The 11,415-nt window shown below is 42.0% G+C and overlaps 1 protein-coding gene across 1 annotated transcript in view; it reads right to left on the bottom strand.

Moving 5' to 3' along the window:
• Window positions 1-1,681: 1,681 nt before the first annotated feature.
• The window catches only part of TIGD4 (tigger transposable element derived 4), a 31,006-nt gene continuing 21,272 nt past the window's right edge, over window positions 1,682-11,415 (bottom strand). Inside the window, exons 4-5 of the mRNA XM_042935292.1 lie at window positions 5,590-5,784; window positions 1,682-2,188 (exon numbers count right to left, since the gene is read on the bottom strand). Coding sequence (XP_042791226.1) covers window positions 2,055-2,188; window positions 5,590-5,784 — 329 coding nt within the window. The 3' untranslated portion in view covers window positions 1,682-2,054. The remainder of the gene's footprint in view (window positions 2,189-5,589; window positions 5,785-11,415) is intronic.

Genomic DNA, 11,415 nt, shown 5'->3' with positions numbered 1-11,415 from the left:
ACTCAGGAAGTTAGAGACAACTTTTTAGAAGGCTTGTGAGGGCTGAAAAATAATCCTCTCTGCCTTTTCTGTTCATTTTAGTAGCTATCAGCATCTAGTAATACAAATATCCACCAAACTAAACAGAACAAAAGTACAATCTCCCTTTCTGGTCTTCTTCGGGGCTTTCATTTTATAACCGGAACCCACACCTCTCCTTCAACTTCTGGGACTTCAGTAGCTGGCAGCTCAGTGCCACCTAATTATTATTATGGTGCCAGTCATCCTATGTGTATCAACTCATGTAATCTTCACAATGAACCTATGAGTTAGGGGCTATTTTTACCTCTTGTTTTACAGATGAGAAAACAAGTACAGAAAAATTAAATAATTTGCTCAAGGTCATACAGGTAGTCCTGGTGAATATAAAGGTAACATTTATGTAAAACTCATCTGAATTCTGGGCCACCTGGGTGGCTCAGTTGGTTTAAGTGTCCAACTCTTGATTTTGACTCAGGTCATGATCTCGCGGTTTGATTCATAGGGCCTTGGGCTGACAGCCCGAAGCTTGCTTGGGATTCTCTCCTTTCTTTCTGCCTCTCTCTCTCTCTCTCTCTCAAAATAAATAACTAAACATTAACAACAAAAAAAAAGTCATCTAGGGCCCCTGGGTGGCTCAGTCAGTTAAGAGTCCAGTCATGATCTTGAGGTCCGTTGGTTCGAGCCCCGCATCGGGCTGCAACTCAGAGCCTGGAGCCTGCTTCAGATTCTGTGTCTCCCTCTCTCTCTGCCCCTCCCTGGCTTGTGCTTTCTCTCTCTCTCTCTCAAAAATAAACCTAAAAAAATTTTTTTAAGTCATCTAAATTCTGCAATTCAGCAGTGAGTATTCATTACAGACTATGACCCATAATAATGCTATAGGTAGGCAGGACAAATATGCTTCCTTTGATGCATGAAGAATTTAGATCTCAAAGAGTTAAATTGTTCAGTATTGGTGGCACCATAAGGCAGGGCTCATATCCTTGGACACCCATCAGTGTGGCCATATTAGTTGTTAAAATGATAAATTGTTCTATACAAGTTGGCAATGGCTACTGCCCGAGCTCCCTGAGAATCCCCATCACCCCTGCTGCCCGCGCCCCTCTCCTGCAAGCCCTCCAGAACTCCCTGTAGCCTGGAAACTCCAGGGAGCGCCTGTACCAGAGGTAGCTTTGCTCAGCCTCAGCAGGCTGCCTTTGGGAACAAGCAGAGGCTGGGCAAGGGGCCAGAGAGGACAACCCAGGACAGGGGGCTTTAAGGTATGTCTGCTGCATAGCTGGTTTCATTTCCCTCTGATTATTACCCAAAAGACAAAAATAGGGTGCAGGAAAGGCAGGGGATTATTTTCTCCTCTGTTTCTACATTAGCTAGAGAAACTCCAAGTATCTGAGCAGGGAAACAGATCTTGTCTGCAGTGTGAGGGTGCCCTGAGGAATTTAGAGGGCCAGCATTTGGGGAGAGCCAGAGGGCTGGAAAGGAAGACTAAGGGATTTCCCTCCTTTCTGTTGGTGGATACGTGGTGATATGTACTCATGAAACCCTCCAATGCAGTGGTGGGCCCTTAACCTGGTGCTCGGTAAATATTCGTGTACTTTCTTGGCTGATTAAGGTATGATGTTGGCTGTCTTAAAGAGAGCAGTGAGGGTCTGCTTTTAGCCTTGAATTTAGTAGGGGATTATTATAGCCCCAGAGCAGACATACAGGGGCCAGGGAGGGTCACCAAATATGGAGACATTGTTTTGGTTAAAAAGAGAGAGAGAGAGACTCTGAAATGGGCCAATAATTATAAATACTGGTGGCAAATGCCTGAATGCTGAGGCAAGAAGATGAATAGTAAGAACAGGACTCTCTTAGAAAAGACCTGGAGATAACTGATTCTTCCAGAAGTAAATCCACTGGGTTGGTTCTGAGCCTCCTTGGGCCTTACGTGGGGGAAAAGGGCAGCAGACAAAGCACCCAGCTGCCTGCACAAACACACTCAGGGCACAAGGAAGCAAACAGAAGCAAATGCAGGAGAAATGGCACAGGGTTAGAAGTCAAGATGGTGAACGATGACCGACACATGAAGCCCGAGAGCCAGCGAGGAATTTGTGAAGATGGGTCACGTGGTCCAGAAAGAGGTTCCACACAGAAGCTCCTGTGGAACATAGTAGCCTTGCTGCTGCAGGCTCTGGAAGAAAGAGAAAAGAGTCATAAAAAGGAAAAGATGTTTGCATTACTTTCCCAGCTCTGTCAGCACTCTGTGACTTAAAACAACAAAACTTTATTCTCTCACAGTCCTGGAGGCTGGAAATCCAAAATCAAAGGGCTGGCAGGGCCCTGCGTCCTCTGAAGGCTCTAAGGGAGGATGCTTTTGTTTCTTCCAGCTTCTGGCCATTCCTGGCATTCCTTGGCTTGTGGCTGCATTAACTCCAATCTCTGCCTCTCTTCACACGTCCTCCTTTGCTCTGTGTCTCTTTGTGTCCCTTCTTCTTTTTATAAGAAGACTAATCAGGGGCGCCTGGGTGGCTCAGTCGGTTAAGCGGCCGACTTCGGCTCAGGTCATGATCTTGCGGTCCGTGAGTTCGAGCCCCACGTCAGGCTCTGTGCTGACAGCTCAGAGCCTGGAGCCTGTTTCAGATTCTGTGTCTCCCTCTCTCTGACCCTCCCCCATTCATGCTCTGTCTCTCTCTGTCTCAAAAATAAATAAACGTTAAAAAAAAATTAAAAAAAAAAAAAAAAGAAGACTAATCATTGGATTTAGGGCTGCCCTAAATCCAGGAGGATTTCATCTCAAGATCCTTAACAAATTACATCTAATTATGTCTGCAAAGACCCTCTTTTTTTTTTTTATGTTTATTTATTTTTGAGAGAGAGAGAGAGAGAGAGACGGAGTGTGAGTGGGGGAGAAGAGAAAGAGGCTGAAACAGAATCTGAATTAGGCTCTAGGCTCTGAGTTGTCAGCACAAAGCCCAATGAGGGGCTCAAACTCATGAACTGTGAGATCATGACCTGAGCTGAAATTGGACACAACCAACTGAGCCACCCAGGCACCCCTGCAATGACCCTATTTCTCTTTTTTTTTTAATACTTTTTTATAAATGTTTTTATTTATTGTTGAGAGAGAGACAGAGAGCGAGCAGGGAGGGGCAGAGAGAGAGGGAGACACAGAACCTGAAGCAGACTCCAGGCTCTGAGCTGTCAGCACAGAGCCTGACATGGGGCTTGAACTCACAAATCGTGAGATCATGAACCGTGAATCCGTGTGCCTAAAAGAAGCTCCTAGTCAGTGACTCTTAGCTGAGGCTGGCCTTGGGGGCCTCACCTTAGAGCCTGCAGAGTTTATGGGGAAAGATGCCTTGCTGTGAAAATCCCCTGGACATGTGCTGTTCCATGGTACAGCACGTGGGAGCCACAGTCCTTGAGGATAAGGTAAAGGTCAAATTTGCTTTTGATTGCCAACAATCATTACATAGTTAGCTGTAGTAAGAAAAACAAGTTAATAATAAATAACTTTTCCATCTTATAAATGGATAACCGCCCCCTTTGTCCATTTTTTGCAATGGGCCACACATTGTAGTGGGTTAAATAATGTCCCCCCCAAACTTGTGTTCAATGAAAAATTGTAGAATGTGGATTTATTTTGAAATAGGGTCTTTGAGGGGGGTGCCTGTGTGGCTCAGTTGGTTAGACTCTCAGTTTCAGCTCAGGTCATGATCTCACAGTTCACGAGTTCAAGCCCATGCTGTCAGCTTAAAGCCCAACTTGGTATTTTCTCTCTCTCTCTCTCTCAAAAAAAAAAAAAAAAAAAAAAAAAATGTCATTCCAATTTTGTTAACAAATCTGTGAGAAACAGAGTTTAATAGAGAATGATAAAGGTAAAACATGAAAATAAATTGAACATTTATCATCAAACTAACAATTACATACAATGTCATACTGTAAAATAAAATTTCAGGTTGCAATTCTTCTAAACTCAAAAATGTATATGTTCATACAAGTATATTTCATCTGTGTTTGTCGTCAGACTATCAACTGTCCTTTATGCCATGTCCTTTTTACTTTTTGGATGCCAAATTCTTATTTCTTTTATGAAATAATAGTTAAAATAGATTTCTACCTCAGGAAATATAAAGGGGGAAACTTTGTGTTGGTTCCATACTTTAAGAAAACATTTACTGAACATATTTTATATTTCAGTGATTTATTAGTGAATTGCTTTGAAACAAAGAATGATTACAGAAATAGGTTCCAGAATATAAAGGTATTTCACTATAAGAAAACCTGCCATTTAAAAGTCAAACTCAAAGGATACATTTGTTACAATATTATTATCTGTAATGTTTTTAAGAATTTGCACTTGAGAGAGGGTACACCATGGATACCCTTTATACATTAAACTCCTAAAGTGCATTTATAATACGATTTCATTTTATACTTAAAACCAAAATTGCAAGTGTATAGACACTTTGCAAATCAAATTATACCTCCTGTTTTTTCCAGAGGCAGCTGTCAGTAGGCAAGGTATTTCACAGGCACTTTTTTTTTTAAGTTTATTTATTTATTTTGGGAGAGAGAAAGGGAGGGGCAGAGAGAGAAGGAGAGAGAGAATCCCAAGCAGACTCCGCACAGTCAGTGGGGAGCCTGACAAGGGGCTCAAACTCATGAACCGTGAAATCATGTTCTGAGTGGAAATCAAGAGTCCAATGCTTAACCAACTGAGCCACCTGGGCGCTCCTCCCTGCCCCCATAAACACTTTCAGATCAGGCAGGTAGAATGACTGCAAAGGTAGGAGCCATAGCCCGGTCATTCTGCCCAGGACAATGGCTTTTCTTTTTCCTGGGCCTTACTCTGATTGACAATCATGTGACAAAAAATGATAGCAATGGCAGAGTCATTAGATCGTTATTACAATAGCTTTCAATTGTCGGAAGACCTGTCTTCCTTCAGATGGAAACTCTCACCCCTATTATTTATTTATTTATTTTTTTTTTAATTTTTTTTTTTTAACGTTTATTTATTTTTGAGACAGGGAGAGACAGAGCATGAACAGGGGAGGGTCAGAGAGAGGGAGACACAGAATCTGAAACAGGCTCCAGGCTCTGAGCTGTCAGCACAGAGCCCGACGCGGGGCTCGAACTCACGGACCGTGAGATCATGACCTGAGCCGAAGTCGGCCGCTTAACCGACTGAGCCACCCAGGCACCCCATCACCCCTGTTATTTAAAGGAAGTTTTGAGTACCCCCATCCTCCGTCCAAAGTGCTCCAGGAGGGTGGCTGAAGTCTAATCATGTTTTGTCTTCATTACCTCCTTGATGTTTCTCTTGTACAATTGCTTCTGTGCTTCCCTCCCTGTACATTCAGGGGGAAAAGGCAAAAGTTTCAGATGCCTTACTAGGAGCTGGTTTTGTCAGCCACTTATAAAAGCACCATGTCAAGTTGTCTTCCAATCTTTGTGAACATTTTGAGCTTTCAGAAACCAAGGTCATCACATTTAACATGTTTCTGAATTACAACCAGAGGCCTTGTTTACCCATATCCAGTATAAAGTCATAGTATAAGAAATATGCAGGTAACAGGACTGACTTACCTTCTAGTTGACTCTCATGGAAAGTTAACCGTACACTTATACATATGGGTGTGGGTATATGCGTATCCCTGGCTGAGTCCCAATGACACTTTTTGTTTGCCTCCATGGAGATACATAGTTTAACATCATGCATCAAATTGCTTGAGCTGGGCAATTCCAGAGAAGGAGCTGGCACAGACACAAGGACAGCATAGTCTAAAAAGATGAAAACACTCATCAGTTTCTTCTGGGTCTTTCTTGTGCTTCTGCAATTCATACATAAAATATATTACGTCCTTGGAAATGTCCTTCTTCCCCTCTCCCCTTCTCCCATCATGTCAGAGTCTAATATATCATACTGCAAGCCAGATAGAGGCATCCTTTTGGATCGAGCTGGCCAGTAAATTAACTTATGCTAAACGGCTGTCTGCCCGTGACTGTCAGCCCTATCATCCTTGCCTGTCTTCTTTTCCCTTTCCCAGACATTGCATTTCATTGTGGATGACATTTCATTTCATTCTCAATACTATTCCATCTCCTTGCAATGTATGAAATTCTTGAGTGAACAGGATACTCGCTGACCCTTCCGAAACTGACAAGGATACTTGTACACTCCAAATAAGTTTGTAATACAACACTGTTTGGCTTCCCTTCCAGTTTCTTCCAAACTAGTCTATAGTTTGGAGACCAAGTTCTTAAAAAAGATCACCTATCCGACCTGAGCTTCACTTTCAAAACTGGACTTAATCCTTCATTATAGACACCCACCTTCAAGGATTTGCAGTCACATGAAGGTGCTTAACGGGCTAGTGAGCAAAGGTCTTCTAGGAATGAGAAATCAACAGAGATTTCCTATGCATTTGCAGTGTGACTTTGGATGTTGGGCTGGTCTCAGAGCCCCCTTAGGAGCACATGATTGCTACGTGCTTTATTGTAATAAGAAGAGATCATTATTCCCAGCACGGTAGCTTTCTGGAGGTCCTCTATAAACATACTGTGGTTCTCAGTTCTCCCTATATCCCTTCAGTCCAGAAACAGGATCACTTTTTCACACAAATATTTATTGAGGTCCTACTAAGTGCCAGGATATCTGTTAAATGCTGAGAATACAGTGCTGAGAAAGTAGGTGTGGCTGGTGGTCTGGCTGATGTTTCTTTAGCGCAATTGCTTTTGCGCTTCATACAGTTTGTGGTCTGGTTGAGAAGCTGGATGGAGAAAACTATTAAGGAAAGGGGGTGGGAAGCACAGAATGCTGGGGGAACACACAGACAAAGCCCCTATGTGGGTCTGGGGAATTAGGAGAACTTCCTGGAGGAAGCAATAACTGAGCTGAGACCTGAAGGGTGAGTAGGATTTCGAAAAGGGGATAGTGAGGGGACCATGATAAACTCTCCTGTGGATTAAACATTGACTAGGTTTATTGTAGTAATCATTTGCGCACACACACACACACACACACACGGCACTCTAAGTATCACAGACATCTTACTGTATTTCATGCTCTTCTGTAACCTGAGATGTAGTTGCCGGTTCTATTACCCAGTCCCTACAAGCTTAGGCTTGTCCACATCCACTCCTGGCATCACAGACCAGGAGCTCCTCGGGGGAAAAAACATCTAACGCCTATAGAGTGATGGTTAGCAAAATGCCAAGAACTAATACTTGTAATGGTTTCTAAACTGGCATGTGACTGATTTCATTGGATTCTTGCAATTTATTATCCTCATTTAACAGATCAAGAAACGGAGGCTCAGAAAAGTTAACTGACTTGACCATAATCACACAACTTGTGAGTGGAAAATCGGGACTCAAATCAAGAATCGAAGAGGGGTTAGTATTTGTAAAATGCTTTGGACGGTGTCTGGATCATAGTACCTGATACACAGGTATGAGTTAAGTAAAAAATGAAAAACGGTAATAGAATAGGCTTTCTGACTCCCAAAACAGCTTTTTCTCTTGATCACAATGGTTTCTTTTGTGTCCTGTGTAGTAGAGGTCTTTGGGGGTTATTAGGGGTCACTTTAGGGACTCTAGGAAAAGGCAAAGAAACTGGGGCTTAAGACCCATCCATCCTACCCTACCCCAAGCCCCCAACAAGGGTAGTCCCTGAACAAACAGTACATTTGCTTGAAGGCTTTCCCATGGAGAGGAAGGAAGCAGCCTCACCAGTAATACAGCGTGCATGCATTACATAAATACTATCTAAGGATGGCGGTGATGTTATTGGGAAATTGTAACCTAAATGTAAGAAAGAGAAACAGTAGTTTCTAATTTCCAAGTGCATTATGTCCCACGGGGGAGAATAGGTAATATTAGGTGGATCACAGGCAGAGGTTAACCTTATTTCCTGCGAGGGAAAGACCTGGAACTTTTAAATTTGCAAGGGTTCTATTTAAACCTTAAGCCTTCACTGGCTAACTGTATGAACCTGTTTTATCGTTGGTAATAATGGAGCTGATAAATCGCCTTTACAGGATTGTTATGACAAGGCCCTTGTTTTCAATGCTGTATTCCTGATGCCTAGAACAGTATCTGGCATATGGTAGGCCCTCGATAAATATTTGTTGAGTGAATTAAATGAAATAACAATTCCGATACTTTCTAGCCCAACATCTGTTTCAGGGAAGAGGCCTTATTTTCTTTCTGGGAACGTGAATCGACGATAAAGACAGAGAATGTGTACTGGGTACTATTCTATGTGTTCATGCATATTAAATCTGTGCCCTTAGGAAAGACATTTAACTTCTGCCTCAGTTTACACATCTGTAAAGTGGAAATAATAATAGTTCTGACCTCACAGCTTTGTTGTGATCATGAAATCAGTTAATTGTCTATAATTCTTAGAACAATTCCTTGTACACAGTAAGCCCTCACTGTGCTTTAACTGTGATCAGTTGTGAAATCTCAAATACTCCATGTTTTACTAATGCGCTCTTCCTCTGAGTTCAATAAATAAAGGTTTTACGAGTTCTGTGATGAGATCGATATAGGCACTAGGAGCGCTTATCAGAGCACACAGAATTTAAGCTGGGCCTTCACTGAATTTTATTGGGCAGAGGGAAGTGGGAAGGGCATTCCTGGAGGAAAAAGATACGTAGCTAGGGATGCAGTTAGAGTTATCCTCTAAAGTTATGCTTAAATTCCAGCTTCAACACTTACTAGTTTCCCCACCTGTAAATCAGGATAATGCCTGCCCAGGGTAATTGCTATTCAACTGTTATATGAAATAATGAACATAAAATTTTTAGCATAGTGCCATGCACACCATAAGCATCAAATATAAGGTAGCTATCATCATCATAGAAGAAATAGACGGGCAGAAACTGATGTTTATAAGACAGTGAGAAAAGTAGCTGATTCTATCCAAGAAATCAGCGAGCCCTGGTTCCTCAGAATATATCATTAATGTGGTTATTTTTGACCTACGTAAAACCTTATTGATAGCACAAATCTGGTGTAAGTGGAGCCTCAAGTTTTAATGGTTTGGATTTGGGGCATGGGGATTGGGAAGTGATTTTGAGCATACTACTTAGGGTAAATGTTATACTTAAATTGGTTAAAGTCACCAAGAAACTGAAATTACTGGAAAGTAAACCAAATAGTAAGTTTTAGTGGAGAAGCGGTTTGTCCTTTCCGCACACCCTTTCCTGCAGACTTCTTTGAAGTCACCTTGTGCTGCTGGGGCAGGCAGCAAGGAGTAACATGAGCCAGATCACTTTCCAGCCACTCCTTCACAGGCTTGATATAAACTTCTAGCTCCCAAAATAATTTCCTGACCTCAGTGCTCTCTTGGACTCTTGGTGTTCCCTACTTGATCCTCTCATGCTAGCCTACCCCAGAGAGCTTACATTCAAAAGCATGAGCTTAGGTCTGTCTGACTTTTTCTTTCACGTCTACGGCAGGAATTGATACTTTAATGATTTGTAAAAGTTTGTCTGTGAAGTTACATGCACAAGTAGCACGGAAGGGCATTTTCTCTTTAGGGCTTTATGCGATCAAGGGTGGAGCTTGCTGGCTTCATCTACAAGCTGCACAAGCCCTAGGTGGTAAATCAAAAGACTCAGCTTCTACAATCTACATTTGGAAGCGTTGTAAACGGACACTCTTCTTTATTTATTTGTTTATTTATTTATTTATTTTTCTTAAAACTAAGTGTAATTTTTCCTTTCCTGGCTAATATCTGAAGTGGTATAAATAGTTGTTATTTTTTTTTTCAATATATGAAATTTATTGTCAAATTGGTTTCCATACAACACCCAGTGCTCATCCCAAAAGGTGCCCTCCTCAATACCCATCACCCACCCTCCCCTCCCTCCCACCCCCCATCAACCCTCAGCTTGTTCTCAGTTTTTAAGAGTCTCTTATGCTTTGGCTCTCTTCCACTCTAACCTCTTTTTTTTTTTTTCCTTCCCCTCCCCCATGGGTTTCTGTTAAGTTTCTCAGGATCCACATAAGAGTGAAAACATATGGTATCTGTCTTTCTCTGTATGGCTTATTTCACTTAGCATCACACTCTCCAGTTCCATCCACGTTGCTACAAAGGGCCATATTTCATTCTTTCTCATTGCCACGTAGTACTCCATTGTGTGTATAAACCACAATTTTTTTATCCATTCATCAGTTGATGGACATTTAGGCTCTTTCCATAATTTGGCTATTGTTGAGAGTGCTGCTATAAACATTGGGGTACAAGTGCCCCTATGCATCAGTACTCCTGTATCCCTTGGGTAAATTCCTAGCAGTGCTATTGCTGGGTCATAGGGTAGGTCTATTTTTAATTTTTTGAGGAACCTCCACACTGTTTTCCAGAGTGGCTGCACTAATTTGCATTCCCACCAATGGTGCAAGAGGGTTCCCGTTTCTCCACATCCTCGCCAGCATCTATAGTCTCCTGATTTGTTCATTTTGGCCACTCTGACTGGCGTGAGGTGATATCTGAGTGTGGTTTTGATTTGTATTTTCCTGATGAGGAGCGACGTTGAACATCTTTTCATGTGCCTGTTGGCCATCCAGATGTCTTCTTTAGAGAAGTGTCTATTCATGTTTTCTGCCCATTTCTTCACTGGCTTATTTGTTTTACGGGTGTGGAGTTTGGTGAGCTCTTTATAGATTTTGGATACTAGCCCTTTGTCTGATATGTCATTTGCAAATATCTTTTCCCATTCCGTTGGTTGCCTTTTAGTTTTGTTGGTTGTTTCCTTTGCTGTGCAGAAGCTTTTTATCTTCATAAGGTCCCAGTAGTTCATTTTTGCTTTTAATTCCCTTGCCTTTGGGGATGTGTCAAGTAAGAAATTGCTACGGCTGAGGTCAGAGAGGTCTTTTCCTGCTTTCTCCTCTAAGGTTTTGATGGTTTCCTGTCTCACATTCAGGTCCTTTATCCATTTTGAGTTTATTTTTGTGAATGGTGTGAGAAAGTGGTCTAGTTTCAACCTTCTGCATGCTGCTGTCCAGTTCTCCCAGTACCATTTGTTAAAGAGACTGTCTTTTTTCCATTGGATGTTCTTTCCTGCTTTGTCAAAGATTAGTTGGCCATACGTTTGTGGGTCTAGTTCTGGGGTTTCTATTCTATTCCATTGGTCTATGTGTCTGTTTTTGTGCCATGGACACTCTTCTTTATATATGACACAGAAAATATCAGACTAAAACCCTTCAGTAATTCTTCCAACCTGGATTTATTACCCTGCACTTCACCTGTCCAGGACTGAAGCCTTACTGATCATGGCACCTCACACCACACTCTTCTCTGCACTCTGGGAATTCTGTTGCCGCAGTTGATTTGAAACTTAACATACAGCGGCTTGTATCACCCAGTGTGTTTATTCTGTCTTCCCAACTAGAAAGCACAAT

This window comes from Panthera leo, chromosome B1 (assembly GCF_018350215.1).
Source record: "Panthera leo isolate Ple1 chromosome B1, P.leo_Ple1_pat1.1, whole genome shotgun sequence".
Lineage (NCBI taxonomy): Eukaryota > Metazoa > Chordata > Mammalia > Carnivora > Felidae > Panthera > Panthera leo.
The sequence above is the reverse complement of the archived record's forward strand: the minus strand, read 5'-3'. Positions and strand labels throughout refer to the sequence as shown.